At 39.1% G+C, this 27,862-nt stretch overlaps 1 protein-coding gene across 3 annotated transcripts in view; it reads right to left on the bottom strand.

Moving 5' to 3' along the window:
- Positions 1-396: 396 nt before the first annotated feature.
- Positions 397-27,862, bottom strand: part of mink1 (misshapen-like kinase 1) — a 31,538-nt gene continuing 4,072 nt past the window's right edge. The window contains exons 2-32 of one of the 3 annotated variants that reach the window (XM_008427645.2): positions 26,634-26,699; positions 25,009-25,191; positions 24,809-24,919; positions 24,629-24,719; positions 24,421-24,551; positions 24,274-24,328; positions 19,338-19,416; positions 17,017-17,192; positions 16,850-16,919; positions 16,565-16,775; positions 15,086-15,193; positions 14,439-14,525; positions 12,911-13,084; positions 12,645-12,815; positions 12,103-12,369; positions 11,889-11,968; positions 11,690-11,793; positions 11,449-11,540; positions 10,009-10,032; positions 9,521-9,672; positions 7,994-8,111; positions 6,420-6,536; positions 6,069-6,180; positions 5,587-5,736; positions 5,229-5,372; positions 4,708-4,842; positions 4,438-4,538; positions 4,191-4,340; positions 3,944-4,103; positions 3,729-3,868; positions 397-2,777 (exon numbers count right to left, since the gene is read on the bottom strand). In XM_008427645.2, the coding sequence (XP_008425867.1) occupies positions 2,694-2,777; positions 3,729-3,868; positions 3,944-4,103; positions 4,191-4,340; positions 4,438-4,538; positions 4,708-4,842; positions 5,229-5,372; positions 5,587-5,736; positions 6,069-6,180; positions 6,420-6,536; positions 7,994-8,111; positions 9,521-9,672; positions 10,009-10,032; positions 11,449-11,540; positions 11,690-11,793; positions 11,889-11,968; positions 12,103-12,369; positions 12,645-12,815; positions 12,911-13,084; positions 14,439-14,525; positions 15,086-15,193; positions 16,565-16,775; positions 16,850-16,919; positions 17,017-17,192; positions 19,338-19,416; positions 24,274-24,328; positions 24,421-24,551; positions 24,629-24,719; positions 24,809-24,919; positions 25,009-25,191; positions 26,634-26,699 (3,843 nt within the window). In that variant the 3' untranslated portion in view covers positions 397-2,693. The remainder of the gene's footprint in view (positions 2,778-3,728; positions 3,869-3,943; positions 4,104-4,190; positions 4,341-4,437; positions 4,539-4,707; positions 4,843-5,228; positions 5,373-5,586; positions 5,737-6,068; positions 6,181-6,419; positions 6,537-7,993; positions 8,112-9,520; positions 9,673-10,008; positions 10,033-11,448; positions 11,541-11,689; positions 11,794-11,888; positions 11,969-12,102; positions 12,370-12,644; positions 12,816-12,910; positions 13,085-14,438; positions 14,526-15,085; positions 15,194-16,564; positions 16,776-16,849; positions 16,920-17,016; positions 17,193-19,337; positions 19,417-24,273; positions 24,329-24,420; positions 24,552-24,628; positions 24,720-24,808; positions 24,920-25,008; positions 25,192-26,633; positions 26,700-27,862) is intronic. The other 2 variants (XM_008427647.2, XM_008427646.2) reach the window with 2 other exon arrangements.

Raw genomic sequence — 27,862 nt, 5'->3', positions numbered from 1 at the left:
AAAAAGAAAAACTAGTGCCGCAGCTCTGTGTGTATTGTAAATCTGCAGTGTAGGCCATGGCACATAAAAGATATTCAACAAGGGGAAAGAAAAAAGTTTCCATACAGTACTAAACAAACTGTCTCAATGCACACTGAAGTATGTGTTAGATATACATCTGTAAGGGTTTGCAAACTGGAGGAAAAGTGTTCTCCATGTCCATTTAAATTTTCTCCCTGTACAATAAATCTATCTATAGAATAATAATCTTAACTTTGACTCAAACAAGTCCTGCAATCTTTGACAGTACATCTTATTCTGAAGGGCGAGCTTTAGCAGTTTCTCACTGATCACTAATCAAAGGTTCCTTCATCATTTACTCAGTTTAGTTTCTGATCAGACAGAAACCTGGTTGAATTTTTTTTTTTTTTTTTTACACACTCTTCTCATTAGAAACGGTAGAATTTATCCTAAACTAGTTGATTTCAATGTGCATTCAGGATCTCCAGTTTGAAACCATCTGACTCAAGCGCTCACAAATGGTTTAGGAAGTTTGAGACTGCAGGAACCACAGAAGCTCAATCACTTGGATCAACAGCTAGATGGAGATACAGTCTGGACATTGGACGATTAAACAAGTTATTACTGAGCTTATGGGATGTCCTGGTCTCRACATGCATTAAAATCTAGGTTTAAATGATTAAAATTCAGTTCTTTGTCGGGAATCCAATCAGTATAAATTAACTACCAATTCTGCAAAGAAGAGTAGTCAAATATTCAGTCACAAGACGGTTGTGACTGAAAAAAAGAAAATGCATGTGGCTGCATTGTTGCATTTCATGATATCGTTATCAGGGTTTCCCTCAGTGTATCATAAGCCTGGCGGGCCACCAGGCTTTACTTGTGCCCCCACTAGGCTCAGCATTGGTTATTTATTTAAGATTTTAGTTTGTGTTCATTTATTAATCTTCCAATCTTCCACTAACACAAATTATCAGGTGAGACTTTCACATTTTTAGTCAACTTTAAACATTTCTTAACTCAAAAACACGTCTGGTCGCTGGATGAATGACTGCCCCGGCACCCAACCACTGGGCTTAGCAAGTTTTCTGGGGGAAACCTTGATTATACACTGGAAAAAAGGTCAGTTGAGGTCATCTGTGTATCTAAACCTTCAATCAACACTGTATATATATAAAAAATAATATTTAAATATTACAGGAGGAAAGCCTTGGTTAGTGATCTGTGAGTTGTTTTCGCCTCGATTCACAGCTACCATTTAGTTTCTGCTTTCTTTGGCCTTGACTCRCCCAGTTATCCCAACATGCACTGTGAACTTTGGCAGAATGTAAATCTATAAAATATATTATGTTTCATTAGCTCCACTCATGCTCTCCAAAGTGYCCAAAAAGCTGGAGTACTCTGCCGAACTGCAGCGTCTCCCTGAAGATAAATTGTTCTGCTGGCCGAAGACCACGAAGAGCTGTTCTGCTGCACACACACTCCTCACACACACAGTCACACACACACACACAAAAAAAAAAAAACAATTTAAGGACTAAAATATGATACAGCAGGGTTGATCACCGATTGTCCCCTTCACACCCATCCTCCTCCTGAAGCTCTCATCATGCTGCCTCACACACAAACTCCCCTCTTAAAAAGACTCCACAACAGTAGAATATATTGCAATAATATGGCATTAGAAGTACAGGAAAAATTAAGAAAATCAGTAGCCTAGTACTAATACAGAACCACTACATATAAATAGTAAATGTGTGTACTTTGTAAACCTATGAAAGATGGATACAAGTTGAATGAAGTTGGTTTTTACACAAACCAAAGAAGAAACCAAAGCAGGAAGTTGTTCTGTTCTGATTCTATTTACCTTATTAAAAAAAAGACTTTGAACTAGATTTAACATTTATTAATATTGAACTGAAATTTAATTTACATTTAAAAGATTCAAGGCCYGATTGCTGTGACAGAAAAACAAAAAAACAAAAACAGGGTTTACAAATAACTGAAGTATTTAAACAAGCCGCTTCACCTAGGTTTTGCTCATGTTTTTGTAATACATCAAATGTTTGTGGTTAATCTTGATACGGAACAACTTCATGTCAAAACGGCGAACCTCTGAACAAATAAGGTCTGTGCACCGCAGCACATGGACTCTTCAGCACTTCAAGTTTGAAACGGATTCTCGTCCAAGTCTCAGGCGATATATTGTTGATTTTGAACACAGTACTTGAAAAATAATGCCTTCCTCAAATATAGGAATGTTRACGTACGTCACAAGTAGAAACTAAGTGGATCAAACTAAAGAAGACAGCTTCACAAAGAGAACAGAATCAAGCTAGGTTATMTACACAGAGTCTAAATTAATTACGGATATCGACATTTGAATCTCATCTGCGGTTTTTTGTGATGATTCCCAGCAGACTGCCAGCAGGGGGGTCTCTGTATTAACTGTACCTTAAGCAGTTTAGGCTGGAATGGATGTAGAGTTTGTGTCTGTGGTGTGTTTTTTTTTGTTTTTGTTTTTTTTCTGCTTTTTTTGTGCGAGTTCTGGATGTCTTTGCGTTTGCGGTGGGAGCACGCAAGTATGTAGGAGCTTCAGGGTAAARGAGAGTAGTGTTTGCAAATTGTGTGCATGCGTTAGCAAGAATGTTGGCTCTGCTGGGTTCTACGCACTGACCAAAGCAGCTGCCGCTTCACCAGTTCATGATGCAGTTTCTGTTCAGGGTCATGAAGTACACCTGGCTGCTGCCTCCTGAACGCACGGAAGCAAAAAACACCTGGGGAGCAGCACAGACACAAAGGGCAACAATTAGCGCTTACATTTACAACAGAATAATTAGCCTGTACAGCATTATTCTGGGAAAAGTCACTTCCCTTCCTTATACAAGTCTTAATGAGGTAGAAACATGTCTTTTATGGAAAGTTTATTTTACAACTTGAAGTTCACTGCACTGTCACTACAACTAAAAACTAAATTGGTGTTTTAGTATTTAGGATATTTCAAGCTTTGAAAATCTGAAATCATTTGAAAACAAAAAGTATGACAACTGCAAACACAGTAAGACATGGCTGTAAACCTAAACTGATAATCCTAGCAAGAGGGCATTGACAAAAAGAGCAGCTATTAGTCTTGGACTCCTAGAAGACCGGCGTTTTCGGRAGAGTGGGAAAAACTAAGTCATGATTAAAACAAAGCCATACGAAGTCAGTTTTGCAATTTTCCACAAGCCATAGAGGGAACACAGCAAGAGTATGACAGAAGATGCTCTTTTCAAATTATATAAATTTTGACCAGTAAGTGTGGAAAAATAAAACTAAACTTTTCACTGGACAAACCATCCTGCCGGTCAAACATGGTGGGGGCAGCATTATGCTGTGGGAACAGGAAAACTGGACAGACTACAGGAAGAAACGTTGTTAGAGGAGAAAAGGCTGGAGACTAGATGTGAATGTTCTCCTTTCAATTTAATAGAAGAAAGATTCAAAACATAYGAYCACACAGACAATTTTAATAAATTAATACGTTTTAATCTAAGAAAATATGTCACCTAAATCAAAGTGAGAAACTATRAAAAATTTTGACTACAGATATAAATCTAATAGCACCTATATATGAAACTTAACCATTTTAAAGAATTTTTTTATTCCAAGTTCAGAAAAGATTATTTTAAATTGAGTTCTTGGTATTTATTTGCTTTGTTTCTTTTCATGAAGCTTTTCTCTCTTACCTTATCATTTCTTTCACAAAGGAACTTCAGTCTCTGAGCCCTCTTGTGCATGAAGACCCCGTCCAAGTGACCGGTCTCCACAGAGCGGATCTCGATGGCCTTTTCACCCCATCCCATGATCTGRTTGGAGCAGATATGAGCTGCAAACCACAGAAACATTAGCAACGACCAATGCAACTCCACCTTACATAACCGCACAGTTTTAAAGTTYGTACCAACGGATGTGGGCATCTCGCCCCACTGCAGGACGACGTCTTTAATGATCCGTCCGTAGGTGTTGACGTAAACACCTTCGTCCTCRTAGCAAAGCAGCATCTCCATGCCGTCAGAGTTGGGCAGGAACACAATTGCGTGTGGAGTCACTTGGCTTTGGATCTGCTTGCAATGAAGGAGGAAGGTCAGAGCTTCCCCAGAGATTTCACTTCTACCAAAATACTGCAGGCTGACAGCTTTACAACTCACATGAACAGGGATGTAAATGTCATAGTTATTTCCAGAGTCTACATCRATGGCGTGGAACCCAGCGCAGGAACCGTAGATGACCTTCAACCTCTGGCCCTCTTCTACAGTCAGGTCAACCAGTACAGGCCTGTGTGGCAAGTCTGCAAAAGACTGGATTAAAAGGGCAAAAAATTGAATTTTTTTTTTAAGGAAAATAATTAGCTAAATTGATATCAAGATGTAACGAGATGGGAAAGGGGAGCTCTACCTTGAAGGCCATGAATTTGTGATAAGGTTTGGGCGCCCACGCATAAACCTCCACCGCATTCTTCAAAGCAATCACCAGGAACTTTATCCTCTCGTATTTCACTGGACAGAACAACAGTAAGGCCCTTTGTCAGTAATTAATAATTCACTCTTTTACTTATGTTAAAGCCTTCATTTCACCAGGTTAACCACCTGGTGAAAGATGCTCTTTCACCAGGTTCACCATCATTTCTCAGAAGGAGAAAAGATGTCTGACATGGATGAAACTTACCCACTTTGTAGTGCACACAGCCCTCCATTTCTCCCACAGTGGTCCAGCCTTGCTTCTTTTCCACCTCCGGGTCATTGTGAAGGATCTTATTCCTCAGCCATGCCAGGTAATACACACGCACCTTGTTCTTCTTGCCTTAARCAACAAGGAAAACTTGGTCAAAGAGATGTTAAAAGTTGTGATTAGCTCAAGAAACAAAATTACGTCAGGGTTTCAATCAGTGTATTATAAGCCTGGCGGGCCACCAGGCTTAGCATTGATTATTTATTCAAGTTTTTTTTTTTTTTTTTTATGTTTGCATTTTTAAGACTTTATAGTTGGTGTCCAGATATTAATCTTCCAATCACACATAATTATCATGTGATATTTGAAAAAAAAAAATAAAATTTTTCTTGTGAAGAGCCACATCAAATAGCACATAAAACCYGCTTTATGCACCATTTTATTAGCATTTTCCTGTTCCAATTGAAAATTATACGTTATTAAAACCCAAAAAGAAATGCCWGCTGAAGTTACTGTACCTGATATTGTGATGAGCAGGTTGAGGCCCTCCAGAACATCCATTTGTTGGAACCTGCGGGAGTTGATGAGTGGGTAAACTTTTCCTTGGCCACTGCGGTCCAGCAGCTTTAAGCCGTTCTCTGTGCCCACCAACAGGTTCACACCTACAGACAAACACATGGACCCATAAATAACTGAGACTGAGTGTGAAAAACATTCTATTACTATCATTCTTGTAGCCACAACTAAAAATAACACAGTAGAATTCATGTTTTTATATTTACTTTTCTTCTTTACTGGCATTTTCCTTTTTTCYATTTTCGTTAATCTGTTATTTAGCTCCTTTTTGTAACAGAACAGTGTGATTTTTATCCTCACCCCAGAGTGCAGCACATAGGATCTCAGAGTTGAACCTCTTCTTGTACTTGCGGATCTCAGGTGTGTCGTTAGGAGGGCGCGTGTTGGTAGGATTGACATTCACCATGGATCCCTTCCTCACTTCCATCTTCAGCTGCTCRAATCTGGAGCCTATAGCACAAAAACACAGGAATGGATTGTTTTCACCAATGATCATTTCCAATATATAMATTTTTTCAAATGACATTTGCATAAAACCAAACAACAGAACTGGATATGCGATACCCCTCATTAGAATATTTTTGCCACACAACAGATTAGGGTTGAATACTGCTGGAAATATGACCCATCAAATGTATACAGACTAAAGCYAATTTTACAATTTATGAATGTTTTGAAAAAGTCAGGTTTGACAAAAAACAAACCAGTGTGGCTGCAATATTAATGGGTCAATATTTACACCGWGCAGATGCTGTGGGACGTTTGAGAAGCTTGTGACTCACCGCTGATTGACATGTTGTCCCCTGTGCCACCTGGTGACTGATACATGCCAAGATCCACGAAGGTGGTGAAGGAAGACTTGCCAGATGCCTTCACCAAACCCCTGGATTGATACTGGATTGAAAATGTTGTCGTTAGTTCCACTTTAAGGCAACAGAAATTTAATTTTAAATATTTTATACACAGAGTATATATGTAATTTTACTGCCTATATCACTTTAATAAACCAATAGTCATGTATTGAGCTAATGACGTTTGATGAAACTTTCATGCCTGACATGATGGCATACATAGCYGACATAAAAATAACCCACGGATTGAGGACTGATATACTTAGAATCAGTGAAACTTGCATCATAAACAGAGTCCTTCCCTGGAGAGGAGTGAGGGGCTGAATCRGTGGGAGAGTGGGACGGCTGCACCACATCTGGCAAGTTAGTGTATCCGTTATGGCTCCTCTTCTCTGGGGTCTTCCAGGTAAAACAAACACACAGTTCATTATGTAATGATGACGCCACAGATTTGAATCTGGGCTAACGTGCTGCAGCTAAGTATGACATGTTCAGCTGGAAATAAACTAACCACCTAGAGACCTAAAGGATATATATCGCACCGAAAGTAAGAATCAGAAACATGTGTGCCTTCATCATTTGACAAACCTATAAAGTATTCCCTAAAATTATCATCTGATTTGACAAGGTTTTTGACTTTTAGAAGTTAAAAGTCTTTTCAATTAGAAAAAACTGAGCACAAAATGTCAATTTTTCTTAAGAAAGTAAAAGAAAAACGTAAAAATACACTAAATCTTTATTCTTGCCAGATAAAAGTTACATTTAATGTTGGAAACAAACTGTAGGCAATGCTCCCCAAAATTACATGAACGAAACATATGAGCAAAGTTTTTTTCATTTTCACAATAAATGTTACAGAGGAAATCAAACAAAGTAAATACTCTTTGGCTTTGAAGGTGTTTTTTTTAAGTGGGTTAAATTTTAGGAAATATAAACTAGTAATCAATGATTTTCCATTACCTGTAGTTATAAATTTGACATGAAATACGGTACATGAAAGCCACTAGGYTGGACGAGGATTCGTGCATCTTGCCATTACGAACAGTGAGCGAGATGCAAGGGCGRAAAAAAAAACCCGGGAAGCAAAGAGTGACTTCCTATGGTCCAAAAGTGTCCATAACAACACTTACACACAATCTACACRGAAAGCAGTAGTCGAGAAGAAGCTACAGGGAATTTAACTGGAACTGCGTGCTTCAGTCAGATGAGACCAAGTCTTAACTATGGTAACAAATGCTGCGGGCCTGTTTCYATTTTAAAATGCCCAGGAGCCTTGATCGAGTGCAAGGCATCTTTCAAACACCAGGATGTTAAAAAAGAAAACATTGTGAACTCTGCTTGTAAGCTGAAAATGTGCCATCATTSAGTATTCCAGAGATAATGTTGCAAAACATAAAACCAAATCAACAGAAATCCCCAGAYCTAATAAAACCTGTAGGGTGAGGCCACTGCATCTGATAAACACAGTAGCACTCCTTACTTTCCAATTATACTAAGTATCAATGCAACCTGTTGCAAATAACACAGGTAATGCATATTCAAACAGACATGAATACAAATGCTCTTCACAGCATTCACCCCATTAGGAGTCATCTGGAAGACGTCTCCCGTCATGGTTGTCTCCACAGATATCGCAACAATACTTCAGCTGACAACCTAACAGTGTTTGGCCAGAGGGGAGCTTAGGGCAACATGAGGGAGTTTGACAAAAGTTTAAAATACYTGTTTAGAAAGAAATGACAGCAAAACAAATCCAGTAATTTTTCTTACAGTTTCTAAATATCGTCGGTTTTGCAYTGGTGAAAAAGAAACACAACGATGCATTTTGAACGCCGTTACATGCAGAGGTGACTCACTCTCTGAACCAGCATGGTCTGATCCCCGTATCCTCCAGCTTGCTCTCCCTCTCCCACCTCGCCCTCATCTTCATGAACCACCATGGTGTTGACTGAATCACTGTCTGCATCTCTGTGGCTGGATTAAAGAGAAAACACGATCAGGAAGATATGAAGCCGGAAGCTAAGTGAATATAATTACCATAAAATAGACATGTCCTAAACAGGATGCGCCACCCTCCGTCCTGTTTAGAGTAATTTAAGAATTACTGAATTGCTGATTAACGTGCAATTCAGTCCAACAGGGCTTATGCCGAAGTCTCTTTTGTTAATTTTTCTTGACAAAAATATATTGTCCCAACCAGACTTTATGCAGGAGAGTGAAAATGTGCTGCATCAACTCTGCTAGCAACTCTGCTAGCAAGTTGTCATTCTACATGCAAGGCTGTCCCTTTTGTTTCTGATGATGCATCGGCTTTGAATACACTCCTCCAGTGAGTTTCTTCACTGAACTCACGTCTTGCTTCTGCTAAAAACTGTTTATCTGGAGGATTTCACAGAGGTGTTAAGCTGCCATTAGGATATTTTTCTCTGGTTTGACATGACTGAATTTTTCAGCTTGTTATGTGCAGACCAAAATGTGCAGAAAAAGTAAATTCAACTCTTGCTTTAAAAGCACAAAAAAAAGAAAAAGGAAAAAATAGTAGGCAGTTCTAAAAAATAAGTATTCACATATATGCTGGCGTTTGCACAATTAACTGCTGTTTTTACTCCTTTTTAAAGAATATTTCCGCTGTTATTGTACATCTGCCTTTCTGCATTGRCAATATAATGTTTTGTAAATAGGCTGTCATTTTCTATTTTCAATACACTGAATGCACACTATGCACAGAAAGTGATCTGACTCAGCTACACATCCTTTGGATAGTAAGTCAAGTATTTTTATTTCTAATAACTGCACAGTATTTTCTGTTTTGTTACTCTTTTATAGTATTTACTTCATCTTTCCTATGACTAAACATCATTAAATGTTATTGTTAATCTTGCTTTTTAACACTAAGAATTTTTCGTGTGAACCTTTACACCTGATGCTGCCGTTACACTTGAATTGTTCCTTTGCAGGACAAGAATGGTTGTTTCCATTTCATTTTCTGCATAGCTCTCTCCTACAGCAACAACTGTCTGTGGAAATGTAAATGCAGCTTGCAGAGCAGACAAATGACACAAACAGACTGGAATCTTGCAACTTGCAAAGTCATCGTAATAAATGAAAAAGTTTGATTTTCACGGAAAACCAAAGTTTTTTGATCAACCAAACATGTGCAAGGCCAGCTTTGGATGCCGTGTTCACAGAAAGGTTTAGATCTACTAAAAGTAGCYCTACTGGTGTATCTGGTATCAAGCTTAGTAAAGGACTTCAAAACAGATCATTAAAATAATTTACTTTGAGCAACACCCAAAGATGTTGCCTGGGAAGAGCTAGGAACATCACTAGCAGTTTGCTGCATCKTGAATAATCAGGAATGTTTGTGTTAACACTTTCATTACCGATCAGTYGGGCTCTCCTCCTCCTCTGGTCCCTCGCCGCTCTCGCTTTCTTCACTACTCTCGCTGCTCTCTGAAGATGAGGAGTAATCATTGGCCTTGACAGGGGGACGCGGCGGCTCCTCAGCACGCTCCTTAGCRTAGAGCCCATGGTCCTGCACACACATGCAGACGTCACAATTTACTTACAAAAGGSACTTAAAACAGAAGATTCTGGCAAGAAACAAACAAGCAAACAACACACACATGCTCACACAACAGTGATCAATGTGTGAAAAGAAAACTGACATCACAGGATCATTAACAACAAAAACAAAGTTGAGAAAATAAATCAGAGTAACAGAACATGCCATTAGGATCGCAATATCACAGTTGATGAAGAAAAACKTTGGACGTTTAATCAAATCTGCATGAACATTAAAAAGTGGAGGAAAACAAATGCATGCATAGTTTCCAAGCCTTGCTGAACACACGGACACAGTGCTACTAACCTCCCCTATAGCCCTCTTGTAGCTCTGCACATTCRAAGTCAACAAACAAGAGAGTCAAGAAGATGAGAAACGTGACAGCAAAGATGCCCACTGTGTAAAAGTAAGCACTTCTTTCTCTCATGGTCCTCACTGATGGCGTCATCAGTCTGGGAATGCTAAAGCATCGATTCATTCAGACAGTATTACACAAGGTACTTTCTGTAAMGCTGTCCTTCAAAGCATGTTCTTCCACCCAACAGGAATGTCACACTGCATGTAGAGTGTATAGCTGGATTTCCAGAAATAAAAACTGTATTTCAATGTACACGTGTTTAGCTTTATATTCATGTAGCACAAACTGCAGTTTGTCAGATGCAGCAYAAGATGAACCTGAGAAAAGCATGCAGGAGAAAAGTTGGAAGAGATGCTTAATATTTTAACATTTGCCGAAACACACRAGTGTACACGTGTTCCTAGAATTAAATGCTACATCAAAGTATTAGCAAACATATAAGACTAGCACTGGGGTTAAATTAATGGCAATCAGTTTGAGCCTGAAAGGGCATTTTTAATTGGGAATAAGCTTTCTGTAATTTCCCTTAGACTTACTTTAAGCAACTGGTGAATTTCCAATACAAGTAAAATGTCTGTAACTTTGTGTTGTCACTGCTTGTCATTGGCAGCGGTCTTTCAGTTGCATTAACATTAGGAGTGTAACAGTACGGGTATTCCTATTGGAAATATTGTGTAGAACACACCAAACGAAGACAGAATGCAGAATGTTTGAGGTGAACTAAGCACACAGTGCATTGTTGTATAAAAAGTGACACCAACATTAAACAGAGGACTTCCGGCTGTCACTGAGCTCTAACACTTGGTAACGTTAAGGTTCCTCATGCAGCTTCAATGGAGAGAGAAAAATAAACCAGAGCAAAAGTTTGTCACGGTCTGGATTTTTCAACAGGAATAAGACGCATCGCTCGTTCTGCACTTCAATRATTTACTCATCTGAAGGTAAATTTCACTGAAACATGAAAAAAATCTGCTAAAGATAAAATCCAGCTGCCCAACCAGTACCAAATGCTGCATAGYAGCCACAACACACTGCTACTGTCCTGACTGGGCCTCTGACCAGAGGTGATGTGAGCTCTTTTGTCTATTATATTTGAGAATAAAAAAGTATTTAAATTCCTTAAGGGGTTTTATTAAAAAACATATAAACAACATCGATCTTCTCACGTTACCAGTTCTAAAAACAAATTTCCAGTCAGTTGTAGAGGTGACTTTTTGCTTCCCTTGCTTGCTAACCGTTTTGCTAACCGTTTTGTTACCGTGTGCTGTTACAACCCTAATTTAACACAGTTGTGCCTCCAATCAACACAGTTTCACAAGCAAGTAATTTGAAAAATTGTTAATGTGATGCAGCTGAAGAGCAAACAAAACAAAAAGAAAAAGACGTACAGCAGGTCGCCCAGGACGAGAGGATGTACGGGATTCCCCCGGCTTGTGGCGACTTTCATGGGAGAGAATTGGTGAATCCATTTTGGAGGTACCTGACGAGGAATATAGAGTCGTGAGGGTCCCTCGCAAACCTGCATCCATGCAACTTCAACCGTTTCACATTTTCTCATACAAAACTTCAATGTATTTTATTAAGATTTTACGTGATAAAACGGCCACGTTTGCAGCACTGGGGACTCACTGAGGATGCGGTGCCTCTCTAGAGAGCCGGTTTGGGGCAGACCAGATATGATGCTCATACTGTCTCCTCTCTCCCAGCGATCATTGCGGCTGAGATCTGGATTGCTGCCATGAAGGTAATCTAAAGTTAATAACTCTAACCGTAGATTACAATGATCTAATTTGCAAAAAATAAAAAATACATATATTGTCATCAGTACCTGGCTCTTACTGGATGCCTAATGCCAGAGGTAAGGTTGGTGTTAAGAGCCGTGGCAATGGACGCAGTTCTCTGAGGAATCTGACAGCAACAGCAAGATGTGTTTTTAGTTTCCCAAAACAAAAAAAACAAAGTTTAAAGAGAGTCCTTTGGAGTTTTTAATATATTCCATTTGATTCTCCAAAGCTAAATGAAGTTCAGGTATTGGATTTTACCTTCGGTGGAAGCTCTACATCTGGCAGTCGGATCCAGGGGCCGCGATCCTCCCTGATCTGATGCAACTGCGGCCCCGGGGTTTCAGAAGTGGGATCCGAGTTCTGACGTACAAGCTCTCTGGAGTGGATGGGGCGGGGCGTGGGGGCGAGGGAGGGGTCCTGGGTGGGGAAGGCGGACATGTTCTTAGTTGGCTGGTCACAGAGGGACTGAGAGCGAGGGACAGGGGCAGCGTACGGCTTCAGTGGAACCAAGTGAGCCATCTGGAACTGCAGAGGGCAGGAGCAGCAGCCAAATGCAAGGAGCAGCACCCAAGATAGTCCAAGATGTAGGTCAAAGTGAAGAGAAATGCATAGACGGGGTTGGTAGAAAGTATCAAGTTTTAATGGGAAAACAGAAAGATGTGAAGAGAAAAAGAGAGTAAAGATAGAAAACATGAATAAAGCAGCCCAGATATCAAGCATAAGGCAGTCAAGACTGAGAAATATTAGTGCCATTAGTGCTTCTGCAAGGTTTTATTAAACCTCATATTTAAGCCACACACCTTTCCTTGACCACCTTGGGGTTCAACTGGCCTCTGCATTGGAGGCGTTTGTGCAGACTGGACCATTCCCGACTGGCTGATGGAGTCCGAGCGCGACTGGATGGCAGTGTCAGAGACGGTGGTGCAGATTTTCGGTGACCCTTGTCTGTTTAGTTTACTTCGCTCCTCCACCTGGAGTAAAGAAAACGAGAGTTTTGATTTGGAGAACAGAGTCTTTTCCGGCGGCATGCTAACACTTTAAAAAAAAATAAAACAGACGCCCCAACCTCTCGGGCCCAGGTGGGTTTGTTGTTGGGCTCCAGGTTTTTGTTATAGTGATAAAGCTGGGGCTTCTTTTCCTGCTGCTGCTGCAGAGACACCAGGTAGGCATGCTCCTGCTGCAGCTGCCTCTGCAGCCGCTCCGACTGCCGCTGCTCCTCCAGCTGCTTTCGCTTATACTCCTGAGGAAGGCGAGGCACAGCAGTGAAGAGGAGGCCTACTTCTAACAAACCTCGAGCTTTCACCAAACTGAAGCAAAGGCTAACGTTTTGCAAATTAGGAATGTGATGGCTCCCATTTTGCTATATGAATTACAGTATGTGCTGGTAATGTTTGTGGAAGTCCATTAACTTATCGTGAGTTGGAAGCACTTTTGATAGCTAAAAGCAACAGAAATATAAAAGCTCCAGAGCTTTGGGTGAAAATGAGCACTTTAAAGTTGAGACATTGAAATTCTCCAATTACTTTTTTTGTCTCATCAAAAAACTATAAAAGTACAGGACACATTTATATTGTCCTAGTATGCACAGGCTTGTTTTGTGAATCATAATATTCATATATTCACTTTATTTGTGTAAAGTGTGCTTCTTGTTTTCAATTGATTATTTCAGCACGGGTATGGCAGATACTTCAGAAAAAATTTTTTATTTAAGACGCATTGATTAAAGTTTGTGTCATGGCAGCCTCAACATCTCAGTCACAGATCTAAAGTGTCCAGTACTCCCATCTTGTTTTCCTTTTCTTTCAAAATTCAACACCAAAAGCCAATTTTAATAACTGCTGTTCTTTTGAGGACAAATATTAGTGAACTTTATGATAATCTTGACATCATTCTCTTACTGGAAGGTCTAATGACAGCTAAACTTTAGACTCCTTTACAGAGTAGATTACATTTCTAGACTATTTTCTGTGCCAGATGTAGCAAAGCTGTGCCACAGCATCACTGAGCCACAGTCAGGCTGTACCTAAACACACAGCTGATGTCTGTTCCAGAGAATGAATCGTTTTGGGACTGCAGGGCTGATTGGAGATGGTGCACAGGGTTGGATTTAGGTGAAATTCTGGTAATTTAATGATCAAGTTGTTCTTCTGTGATCCGTTTGCTGCAAAAGCACCTGAAATCTTTAGATTGCTCGTTTTGTAGCGGAGGACTCAATAATTTCAGGTACAACTTGATATGCATCAGCCACAAGCGTAGAGTCGCTTTTGACTAATGTTCTTTCTAAACAGAAAAAAAGATTCATTTTTAATGACAGCAACTCCTACGCACCACAATAGCAATCTGAAGATAGAGATGCAGAGACGGTAGCACTTCTACATGAAGCAAAAGATACTTAATAACTGAAAATGGATAAACCTCTTCAGAGAATTTTGGTTATTTTAAGTCTTTTTGAAATAGACAGCAGTTTTGACATAAATGAAAGCAAACCACACCAACACAGAAGTTCATTTAAGTTTTAATAACTCAAAGTAATATAGAAGAAAATGTTTGCAAGCAACTGAGGAAGTGATTATGCATTGGTAAGGACTAGTTACCATGAGCAGCGCCTGCTCCTGAAGCAACTGCTGCTGAAGGATTTCTAGCTGCCGCTGCTCTTCTTCTAACTTGTGCCTGATAAACTCCTGCAGCGAGGTAAGAGGGCACAGAGGAAAGGTGGTGGCACAAGAGAAGGAAATGATGTGGGAGAGGAATGGAAGATAAACACAGATAGAAGGTTACGCAATATCATTCCAGCAAGCAAAAAGAAAGATGTTTTGATAAAAGTCAAAGATTATTTTAGCAAGAAAGCTGCTGTTGCTGCTGCTGAGGCTTTGTGGATAAAAGATACCAAATATGAAATTACGGGCACTACACAGACAACATGATAAGCCACAAGGCGTTAAATCATTCAGATATTTAGGAGGTCAGTGTGAATTTGGTGAAGTTTGCAACACTAAAGGATGATCTTGCTCTGATGCCAGACTCTGATGCCGCCGAGGATAGACTGGAAATGGAGAGACGCAGAGAGCTCACCCACAGAAATCTCATCTCTGAGTAAATACACTAATTTAGATCCCTGCTGCTATGGCAACCCTCTCACGGAATTTCACCACCAGTGCAACTAGCGCAGCGCTGCCGGCAGACACGCCCACCCCTCTCCTGATTGGCCAGGCGCAGCTCTGCTTCTGCTGCGGTTGGTTACCTGCTCCCTCTCTGCCAGCCTCCTGTCTTCCTCCCGTCTCATATCATCGAGTCTCCGGTGGGGGCCTTTTTCTTGCTGCCTCACCATCTCTCGCTCTTTTCTCTGTTGCTAGGAGAGAGGCGACAGGAAGGAGAGAAATGAGCAGAGGGGTTATGCTTGCACAGATGAATTAGACTACTTTGGGAAAAAAAACTCTCTACTGTAAAGAGTTGAAGGAAAATGAATAGAAGAACTGACTCACCTTTACAAACGTCTTTTAGTAAAACCACATGATTTGTTCTTTATTGCGCTGACCTTTGACATGCCTCCTTGCTGCTCCTAGCTTTACACGTGCATCACAGTAACTTAGAATGTTTTATTTGAATAATTTAAAAAGTGAATCAGCATTCATAAAAAAAACCCCTATGGATCCATCATGTGACCAAGTTAAAAAAATAAGTAAAATAATATTACCATTTTGCTCCCCAACGCCACCCACTTAATAAAATTAAAAATATACATAGTATTTAATTTATTTTTATTCATTTTTTTCCTCTTTTTCTGTCATGTCTGCATGGTGGTTTATTTTTTTAAAATCTGAGAAATGATGCAAGTTTCACAAACGCATGTAATGTGAATAAATGAATAATCTGAGAAATTAAAAAATTATGCATTTCAAGCATTTGTTTCTCATCTTCATTATTATAGTCTACAGTTAATAAAAACACAAATTAAATTAGAATATTAAATAAACTATAATACTTGGTCAGAGCTCTTTATGGATTATTAATAACATGTCAACATTTTAAAACAAAGTTATACTTGACTAGTAATTTAATCATGGAGGCTTTATTAGCTTTTAAAATGTAGATTAGTTAAGGTGTCTTCAGCTTGACCAGTGATGTTTATTTCTACTGACATTTGTTTATAGCTCTTAAATTTAACATAGTAAATGTTACTACTGACAGTAAATTACTAATGCCAAACATATATAAATAAAAGAAAGTGTTGGCAAACGACGCTGATGTCTTGGTGAGCTCTGATAAAATGCCAAGAAAATAAGTGAGTAGCAAATACAGCAAATGCAGATATATTGTAGAACCTCGTGTTATTAATGTTAAGTACATTTTTGTAAAAATTAATTTTAGCACACAGAGACCCTTTGAATAGGTGCCTGATTAGATTTGTCTACAATCCAAGCATATTTTCTTAAATCTCAGTACTGCACAGAAATATTTTGATAGTTTTGCTTACAAAAGGTCAAAGTTAATCCGTATAGCACATTTTCAGCAACAAGGCAGTTCAAATTGTTTTACATCACAAAACATCATACAATTATGAAGCATGTAATAGACATCACAAGCAAATACACCTTGTATGTTGACCAAATACTCAAAGGCAACTCTAAACAGGTGGGTTCATAGTAAGAAGCCACAGGAATCATCTCAGAACAGAATATAAGATTTAGTGAAACACTAGAGATAAAAAGTTGAGCAGTACCTCTTCGAGTCGGCGCCGTTGTTCCTTCTGCTCTTCGATGCGTTTCTGTCGGTCGTGCAGCAGCTGCCTCTTGTGCTCCTCGGGATCTCGGCGCTGGGCGGCCAGTTGGGCTTGCTGCCTCTTGAGGGCCTCCGTACGCTCCTTGTTCTCCTGCTGCAGCCGCTGGAAGTCCCGCCTCAGGGTGGATTCGCCAGGCACGTTGAGGATGGAACTGATGATCAAAATTAAAATTATGGATGGAGAACATTTGCAAAACTCTTGAACAGAAATGATCAAATCAATTACCTTGATTCTCTGTCGTCTCCACGGTTTTCATCCTCCTCGTCGCTACCGCTGTACTCGTACTCCGTCTCTTCTGCAGGGAGATCAACAATACAGACATTATTTCTGAAGCAAAAATTGCTTCTGAAATCTAAGATGCACTTTAAGATCCTCCAGCCTCTTCTCTTTACCTTTCTCTCCCCTCTTTTTGCGCGTGCGGTCAATGTGGTCTTTGAGCTGAATGCGGACCTGACGTTCTGTGGGCTGGTCTCTGATGAACGAATGCTTGAGCAGCTGCTCTGTGCTGGGCCGGCTGTGGTACGTCTTGACGAGACAGCCTTCTATAAAGTCGATAAACTTCTTTGACCTGGGAGGAAAAGTAAGATCAAAGAATGACAATCCTTCTGGGGACGAGGAAGGCATGGAATAACCGGAATACTGCTCTTTGAACTAAAAGGGGACCGTTGGATCGTCTGGGAATGCGCGTGAGCTCTCTATAAGCTCCTTTTAGAAAAGTAAAATCAATTTGCTTTGCAGAAGCACACTAAACGGGCAAATACATCTTGAATCCATTAAACAAATATTGAAAATTTAAAACATAAATCAAAAACAGTCTTCCATTCAAATAGATTATTTTAAAATGATCTATTGATCCTCTTAAAAATCCTCTTAGTGCCATTTATGGATGATGTATCATTTGGATCTGCAAAGTCCAAGTCATGACTGTTTTATGTAGGACTCAAGACTTTCTAACAGGAATATGTAAATATTAGGAAATATGAYGCAGGGAGTTAACAGCCAGACCACCAAGACAATCAGAGCTAATTTATGTTAGCATTACATCTTCTTTTACTGTATAGTTTTACTTTGTGTCCACTTTCAGTACAGAGAATCTACTGAAGTCTATAGATCCCATTAAGCCAATAACCACTTCTACTGCAAATGTAGCCTTGATAATTAGATGTAGCTGCATCATTTTCTATGAAGCATGGCATATCTGGTCCAAGTGATGGAGTGTGTGTTTGACAGATTGTGCAGTCTGATTATATAGCGCTACTTTAGCTCAATTTCCATCCATTACATCTGTAGTTATCAACATGACGTTACTTTTAAGGCCAAAACTCAATGTCAGTGTCCTCAGATTAACATCATATAATGCAGCTCTGGAGTAAGACATCAAGTGGAGAAAAGTTAATTTGCACAACCAGTGTATTATTTCCTAATGTATACATTTACAGTTTACATTAAGTAGGCTATTCTGGTGGAAACATGCGGACCTATGACTGTGCTCATTAGCCAACAATAAGAAAACCAGAGAACAAATTATGTATGTGAATGCTACCACAATGTTTTGGTAGCATACTTCCAGATGGTTATGAATAACAGGGAACCTGGGCTCATGCCAAACTTCATTCAAATTTCTCCATTTGTCATCTCTCCAAATTACTGATAAGAAACATTTCTCCTGATTTGCTCCTCCTTACTGTAACTATTTAATTACTCTGAAGTACAAGCCTGAGCACAACTGAGAAGGAAATGTTGGAAAATGGCGTATGACCTTTAATTTAACATACATGAGATCAAGTGCCTGTAATTTACAACTCAGGGTGAAAATGTTGCCAATATGAAAAAAATAACTAAGAGCTGCAACCTGGTAAGAATATCAATATTCATAGATTGTGACAGAGAAGTTCATAGACATGTCTCTGTGTGTTTACACCACTTCTATTTATACATACTGTGTTTATGTAATTAAGTCTTTTCACGTGTTGGATGTAGGCATTATAGGATGTAAATGTTACATATGGAATGAGAAATGTTCATTTTGGAGTTCTGTTTGGGTATTTAAATACTTAAAAGCATTTTGTTTCTTGCCAAACAATTAGTAGTCCTCTTTTACATTTGGTGGGACTAATCAAACAAATACTCTGAAAAATTCACAACCCAAAAGCCACCGCATCCTAATATGTTTTAGTCGATCAGAACAGAAGAGGAAACACTGGAGTCTGGCTCATGTGGGAACAAGGTTCCTTTGCTGAAAAGAAAGAGAAATAAGAGAGGCGAACACACAGGATTGGACGAACAATGAGAAAGTAAGTCTTAAATATCTCTGAACCTTCTTATGCTCGTTTGTCTCTAAAGACATTCTGCAAATTATGCAGCAGTTTGTTGTACAACTCAGCATCATTTACATTTAATGCCCTTTTCTAATTAGTTTTAGCCAATTAACTGTTGTGTTGCYAAGTGATTGTAAGGCAGGGCTACCTTTTATTATATTGTCATTCTATATCGCGCCGTCTCCGCTTTCCCCATCATTACAATTTACTTTATTTGTTGGATTAATTTCAGTTCAAAGACTTGAAACAAATAACTCCACAGTGAAGAAATCTGAAACCACTACGCGCATTAATGCCACCACAACTTTGTCTAAGCAGATCTGAACACTCAGTTATATTTGCAAGGAGAAGCAGTCCTCTGTAGAATCTGGAAAAGAAACGGGATTTACACTCACCATTTCTTGGACTTAAGCTTTGGAGGGGGGTTCCTTGGAATCAGAAAGAGGGCCCTCATTGGGTGCATGTCACACAAAGCTACAGAAAAAGAAGATTATAAGACTTAAATCCCTGTTAACTATGCTGAGAGTGAAGGAACAAAGGAGAACACAGAACAAAATACATTTTGTGCTAAACTATTTTCACTCTACATCGTTTACAAATAACCTTAAAACATTGTTATACATGCTTTTTCTACGCTGAAACAAGGTTACAGCTGTTGTTACCCAATTTCCTGGTGCCTCAGGTTTATTGTTACACTGAATGTAAGAGCAAGGACTGTGAGTCACTGTGTTCCCAGTGTAGGTAGGCAGCTAAACCTGACTGGTTAGCTTCAGAGTTTCACAGTAAATGGGCTTTTATTATGCAGTCTTCTGGAAACGAGCAACGTGACTGACACAGCCAAAGGCAATCCGATTTTTTTTCCCCCTTTCGGTTTTTGAAGGACCACAATAATCCAGAAGAATCCCAGCTAACTTCAGGTGTCATTTTATAGGATGGATCACCCACTGGCTGCAACTTCCTGTCAGTGGAAATGATCCAAGTACAGATGTAAGCGCTGAAGGAGTTTTAATGCATACCATGAGAGAAATTCTGATTTCTTTTAGACTTTTTGGCCACTTTCTGCTCAGACAATTTAGATACTTTACAATTTAAAAGCTCAAAATGTAAGTAATTCTTATAAAAAAAAAAGTTCTGTCTAAAACAGTTTAAAAAACAGCTAGTATTAACATTACCAAATTTATTGAGCTTTTTAATCACAAAAGCAAAACGTTCCATTTATTTTATACAATAAACCAATACAGAATATCACATCTTGTAGAGTTGAAAGAAAATGAAACATGGATTCCACATCTTATATACAAATGAAAATCTAAAGTAACGTATGGCATGCATTGTATTTAACTCCCTTTACTCTGATAGCCCTAAATAAAATCCACTGCAACCAATTGCCTTCTGAGGTCAGAGTCTTGTGTTGGATTGGTCCAGTCAAAGTCCTAGATTCAACTGAGAGACAATAGTCTAATAAACTAAGCCTTAAAACTGTATATTCACAGTAGCATCAACAAACTGAGCAATATTTTTTAACCACTTCTTAATAGTGCATTAATTGATTACCAAGCTTGTTGGAAAAATCCTAGTAAAATATATTAAAGTCTGTGGTTGCAATATGTCAAAAAACAGCAACTTTGTGGGGTATGAATACTTTTACAAGAAGCTGTAAACTGGGCTACCACAGTCATTTCTACGATACAATATTCTCAGTCATATTCAGCTCCAGCTCAAACTGTGACCTCACTACAGTTAACTAAATACTTTTACTGCACTTGTTCTGTGTTTAAAAACATGCATATGTGAATGCGAGAGAAATGAGTGAGTCTTAAAGCAATCAGTGGCTTTAAAGCCATCTTAAGTTTATAAACCCCAATATTTAAACTATGTACATGTCTTCTTTGAATTCTAATATCAATTCACCATGTTGCTCGTCATGCTTATTACATTAGACTACATTATTTTCTTGAGTGACAGGTTGAGAGGTGCAGGTCAGTCTGGCCTCTGTTTTAACGGTGCGATACAATCACAAGGGGCAACCAAACGGGTTTGATTTTTGTGCAGCTGTACGCTTGTTGTTACTCACTGTATCTTATACTACACCAATTAGGTGTAGACACAATTAGGCAGAGTCGGTCGAATTGGCTGAAAATGGACAGAAAATGCACGCCCAGCATAAGTATCAGAGAATTGCTATGATAATGCATCTTCGGTAAGCACTAGCCTCACCGAGTATAATTGTGTATATTACTTTATGGGATCAGCAAAACCTTTCACAATAATGTGACTTAAATTACAGCAATGTACCGCTGCTATCAAAACGACAAAAAAGAAACAGTGCACCATCTTTAGAAAAGGAAAATGTATGCTACAAGCACAAACACAAAAAACAAAAGATATTTGCAAGAGAACTTAACAGATTGAATGCCTAACTTTTTACACTGAAGCATGAAGTGAGAAGCTGGGAAATGGCTTCAGCACCTATAATTAAAAAAGAATTTCATAGAAGGGACCATTTTAACCTACTTCAGTCACTGGAGTGATGGCCTAAGTACATGCTGCATAATTTATAATTGTACCCAAACACCAGCTCGACAGTTGGCCTGTATATCCTGCTGCATGTCACTCATAGCAGCAGTCTGTCGGAGCCGCGTGTCTCCATAAACCATAGAAACATTCATAATTTCTCACAAATAACTAAAATAAATAGTTTAGTGCACACGCTCAGCTTTAATTTGGATTTAACATTCAGCCAAATTAAACTCATTACAGTTACTGTAATAACTTTTTCATTACTAATATTCCACATGCTAGTAATGAAATCATAAAGAAAAACTTTTTTGTGAGATTGGCCTATAGGTGGAGTACTGCCCAGTTAACACTGACTAAATCTACCATAAAGACATAAAGACCTGAAGCCCAACCAGACGTTTCACCCTCATCAAGACTCAAAAGGAAATATAACAAACTTTAGAGAAAATGTCTTAAAAGTCAGTGCAACTCTGAAATAGTACTTTTCAGAAAGATAAAACTAAGATTATCCTGCAGCAGCAGCTTGATGGCACAAGTTTGCATGACTTCCTTGGTCATTCATGTTTATTGAAGCAGCCACATGTAAACAAACTGCCTCAGCGCACTATAGCACAAGAGAATCCCTGTTCTTTTAAGGAAGCAAAGAAAAGAAGAATTTAGTGGTTCCTAAGTCAATAATTTCATCTTAAAGTGATGAAGGTGCATTTAATCCTGCTACAAAGAAAAACAAAAAGGAAGGTATCTGCATGTAACCATGTAAACAAAGAAGCAAATTAAAAGGAAAAAAAAAATACTGCTTTATGTATTACATATGTCTAAAAAAATTTGAATCTGTTAACATTAAAGTATTTATTTAGGTTTCGTGATTTTTTAGTAATCCCCTAATTAAATCCAACTGCACCAGTATGGTCAGTAAGACCACATCACAATACAAGTGCATACAATATTTACAGTTGCTAAGAATTCAATATTTGTTGAATTTCAACAAATAAATATATAAATGTCAAATCAGAATCTGGGGTTTGTGACTGAAATAAAAACCAAGCAGTCCAGCATTGACATGGTAGACCCAAATATTTGTTTCCTTTTTGTAAATCCTATTATCATCAGGAACAATATTACATATTTTTATGACTTTGTGCAGCCCTAATTAAGCAGTTCATCCAGAATAAAGAGGCGGAAATTGTGAAATTGTCACCGTCACCCTCCATATATTATGCACCAGGTTTTACTGGTGATCACCAGGTGGCGTAAGATTTTATTTTGTTAAATAAAATGTCAATTTGTTTTCATTAAATGATGCAGAACCAAAACCCAAACACAGTCTTTCAAACACGTGGTTTAAGTTTATTTAAAATTAAGTAAGTAAATTTTATTTCCGCATAACTTTTCATAAGTAAAAATGACAAAAAGAAAGAAGTAATGAGAAAAACCAGGTCTTTCTTATTTTTAGGACATAAATGGTATTCCTCAGACAGCATCCAGTCACTACAGTCAAAAACTCACAATCATTTAATATTACATAATATTAAATGCTATCATGGAACCAACAGTGGGAAAACAATTAAAGTAGCAATCCCAAAGATAATACAATTTAAGGTGTGAAAATATAATATATATTTTATCACTGTCAAGACAGTGTCCAATACTATAAAAGAAGAATCTTAACATCAAACGATAAGGATGCCGTTTTTTCTGCTGCCATTCTCCACAACTCCCTCTCTGGCCTGTTGCTGCAAGCTGTCAATCAGCTGTGCTAATGGAGGCAACTCCCTTTAGCTCCCTGGGCAAAAAAAGTCAAGTATAATTTATAGACATTTTCCAAGAGTATAATAAGAAAACTCAAAGTAACACTAAACTAAATGTCAGCAAAAAGCTGCAGCTGCTGGTCCAGGTCCAATAAATAGTCTACTGACACAAACGTCAGCAGCTTGTCAGGGCACTTTACTGAAAGCATAACGGAAGGCAAGAAATTAGGTTTTACATAGTAATAATACGTATACTTTTAACTGTAGCAGGTGTTTATTCTATGTAAATGTTTTCTACTATTTTGTAGATAAATACTTTTGGGGCATAAATCTAAAATCTCACTCAACATACTCAAGTGTTTTCTACTCTCTGACATAAAAATCTGAATCAGAGCAACTTTCCTGGTGGTGATAATTTGATAGCGCGACACTTTAAAGCCACTGTTTCAGAACCGTAACTGAGCCAAATCAACAGTGGGTCTGCTGAGGGTTATCACACCATCAGCACATCAGATCATCCCATGCCCAACACATTCCATTCCCGGCATGGGAACGGACAGGCCCGGATTTCCACAGCGGTCTTCTGTTAGATTTATTAGGATTTGCAGATTAGTTGTTCCATTTCAAAACAAAATCAACGCTAACAGTTAACCCTTCAAGCCCAGATTAAACAAAACTTCACACAAATCCATCTGAAAGCAAGCAATCATTGGTCAAATTGCGAAACAAGCTGCCAGGTTTAACCCAAACATTCTTCACCAAGCGCCTAGCCTCACTTCACTATTCTCTCAATCTTTGGTTCTGCACCAGATCTCCTCATAAACCAGAGAGCGATCTGTGCCATCAGCCTCCACAGGCCAACTGCCAGCTCACAACTCCACTACCTTAATTACAGTGAGTCAGCTGTCCATCTGAAGACACAGACAGCAAGGCTGCAAGCACAACACGCACTCATTCATGAGGCCTTTAGAGCTGGCTTTGAAAAAATTATGAAAAATTATCAAATGCTGAATAGATGCACGCAGAATGAAAAAATTAAAGTTAATGAAGAAGATTCACTTACGAGGAGCTCCCTCTGCCATCTCGATGGCCGTTATCCCCAAAGACCAAATATCACTCTGTAAAATAAAAGCCATATAGTGCCTCTGGTTAATGTTTTATTTTCACAGCAAGGAAGCACAGATAATAAACACAGCCTTTCTGCGGTTACCCTAAAGTCGTAAGTGGAGTCCGGATTCTCGTCACAGGCGATGACCTCAGGCGCCATCCAGTACGGAGTGCCGATGAAGGTGTTCCTCCGCCCCACAGTCCTGTCCAGCTGGGCACTCACCCCAAAATCAACTGCATTGAGAGGGTTGAGGCCAGTGCAGTGAGACCTACTAAAGCAAAACAAACTCGGTATCTTTATTTCAGCGTACCTAGCTTGACCTCCGCATTCTCCGTTAGCAGCACATTCTGGCCTTTGATGTCTCTGTGGATAACTTTATGGGCATGGAGGTGAGAAAGGCCCTGTTTGCAAACAAAGAAGTCAACCACAGTCAGTGAGAGGAAAAGGCTGCTGGATAATTGATCCGGCGGTCAAAACTACAGTTTCTCACCCTTAAGATCTCTCTGCAGATGTAAGCGATCCAGTCCTCCTTCAGAGAGCTGCCTTTAGTGTTCTTCACTAGGTCAGTCACTGATCCGGCTCCACAGAACTCCATCACCAGCTGTTCAAAGGCAAACACGCTTAACGAGAGCATGATTAATGACAAAAGCTCTCATAATGTCATTGGACCAGATACAAAAGTAAACAGACCCAAAGTTGATCGTCGTGTCCTGGCGGGCTCTTCTTCACAAAGGCACCGTAGTACGTGGCTATGTTGCGGTGGTGGCTGTATTTCTTCAGCATGTTGATCTCTGCTTTGATCTCTTCCTCTTCCTCCTCCGTAACATCCATCACTTTGATGGCGGCCAGTTGGCCCGTCTTCACATGACGGCCCTGTTAAAGAACAAGTTGGATCCATTAGCGCATTCTGCAGTCGTGCCTGGAGATCGGGGGTGCACCGGCTATTCTAGCCGATAGCCAATCTTTAAAAAGTTTAAACTGCCCATTCTGGTTTTGGCCGATTGTTTTGACTGAAATGCTAACTAGCAACGTGGGGAGATGATTGTAAACAGCAGACATGCAGACCTGATCTGGTGGGTCGGTCATTGAGTCAAACCTCTCTCATGGCAGAGCAAAAGAGAACAGAGGGGGATTTTTAGACTGCTGCCAAGGTAGATAAGATCACTGGATAAGACTGGCTTCACATTTAAGTATTGGCTGATCACCAACCTTCCAAAATTAAGGTAATGAAGGCCAATTTATTAGTGCACCACTACTTGAACACCTGGCAGCTTGCATTGCTTCTCTTTTCATGGCAGAAAGAGGCTGATAATGTTATAAGACTGAATTTCAACAACGGGGGTTAAAGGTACGTCTTCAATCTTCAGTAAGCTGCATCTGCAGTTTGAGGGAACAGTGGTGTCTGTTCTCCATCATTTGCTATCCTTTGTTTTGTAAATATTTCTTTTTTTGTTTAAATTGAGACTTGTGTAACATTTGTTATCAATGCATCATTTTTATTGTGTAAACTAGTAATATCAGCTTCAAGAATCGGCTTTAAAAACCTCGGCAGTATTTATTAGGGATCGGTTATAAAAAAAAACCCCAATTGGTTAAAAATCCTCATTCGTCTCTAATGTGAATGACCAAGAACTTTGGAAGACAAAGAAAGTCACACAGATCCTCCACCATGATTAATAGTGGGGAAGTAAGTGCCTTTCCCCCCCATCACTTGCTAAAAATCAGATTCACTTAGGAGTTTTTGTTCCCAAGAAAACTACATCTTTGTCTTATTTGTTAAAAGCATCCAGTTCCAGTTAAAGTCCAAGTGGAGTTAATTAAAACTCAACATTGCAACTTTTAATGGCAACACAAAAATCACATTTCCCTGACATGGCTCCAATAGTTGTGACGGAGACAAAATGCTACTCTCTTCTGTTGTTCTTCAACAGCGACAATTGGAGATCTTTGTTTTTTTTACATTTTTTCCATCTCATTTACTGTAGATGGTTGTAGATTCTCCTCTAACCTTAGTGATCAATGGGTAAAAAAAAAAAAATAAAATAATATATATATATATATATATATATATATATATAGGTCTCTGTGCGATGTCTTATTTATACCTCAAAAAACAGAAAGTCATAGGTTGCCATTTTAAGTTCCTAGAATTCTCTGATGAGCCTAAACGAGTAAAGTTTTCGTTAAAAAAGGCTCCAAGTACATTTATTTTTAGAAAGACCATTAATAGTACAAATATTTGTGCTTGCTATGATTATTTCCATTTCTCTTTTCACACCAGAGGTGCTTGTAAATTCATATGCACAATGGCTCACCTTGTATACTTGCCCATACGTCCCATTGCCGACAACCTCGACAAGCTCAAAGATTCCTGCTGGATCCTTTGGAAAAACGACACATTGGGATCAGAAAAAAATAACAGACTTGAATTAGGAAAATACATTTTTAAAAATATAAAAGAATAGAATCACAGTGCATTCAACTTTTAATTGTACATGAGACACAAATCTAAATTCTGAGATCAATTTTCCTTCCTTTTCTGGATTTGATCCATGTAAATTTCTGCATTGTGCACACAGATCTCACTGACACTAATAACGAGTAGGTTGCTTTGACTAAATTATGCAACCCCCTCCCCCTAGAGACAAGGGAAAATGACAAGCAGTTCCACTTTCATGTAATTTCAATATGGCTTTAAGAAGATGTGTGGGTGGTGAGACTGCTGCCTTGGGTTTAAAATGTACACCATGACCTATCCTGCTTTCAACTATCTCCAATCAGGGGCCTTCTACCTTCAAAATGAAGATTTTCACTTCAGGGTCAGAGACGGATGTGAAAAACCAAAAATCACAGTTTTGTGAAATATCCAGGAAAAAAAAATACCATGAATTGAGTGTTAAAGGTGATAGCTCATCTAATGTTAAACACTCTGAAGGATCTTATGAATAGGTATACAAAAGAGGAAGAGATGTGGCGTAAAACGGGAGGAAAGAGAATGATGGTATGGAAAGAAATAATGTAATGACAGAGTGGGCGATGAGGCAGAGGTGGTAGCATCACCCACATCCGCCACAGAGAGTGGGATGAGACGAATGAGCCGAAAGAAGGGGAAGGGTACACTTATATTCAAACATTAGCATGAGCAAATCAGCTTTGAAAAAAAAAAAAAAAAAAAAAAACAAAGAATGAAACAACAATAAGAAAAAGGGAGGGAAATGTGTTCAGCTCGGTTGGCTACAGATAAATGCTAATTATTCCTGGTACATGACATGTTTATTTATTATTTAAATAATAGAGAAAAATTAAACTGCTTATTCTGCTGTAACTGCCCTGCGACAGACTGGCGACCAGTCCAGGGTGAACCCCGCCTCTCGCCCAGAACGTTAGCTGGAGATAGGCACCAGCGACCCACCCGACCCCACTGAGGGACAAGGGTGTAAAGAAAATGAATGGATGGATGGATGGATGGATGGATGGATGGATGGATGGATGGATGGATGGATGGATGGATGGATGGATGGATGGATGGATGGATGGATGGATG

The sequence above is a fragment of the Poecilia reticulata genome, linkage group LG14 (genome assembly GCF_000633615.1).
Source record: "Poecilia reticulata strain Guanapo linkage group LG14, Guppy_female_1.0+MT, whole genome shotgun sequence".
NCBI classification, from domain to species: Eukaryota; Metazoa; Chordata; class Actinopteri; order Cyprinodontiformes; family Poeciliidae; genus Poecilia; species Poecilia reticulata.
The sequence above is the reverse complement of the archived record's forward strand: the minus strand, read 5'-3'. Positions and strand labels throughout refer to the sequence as shown.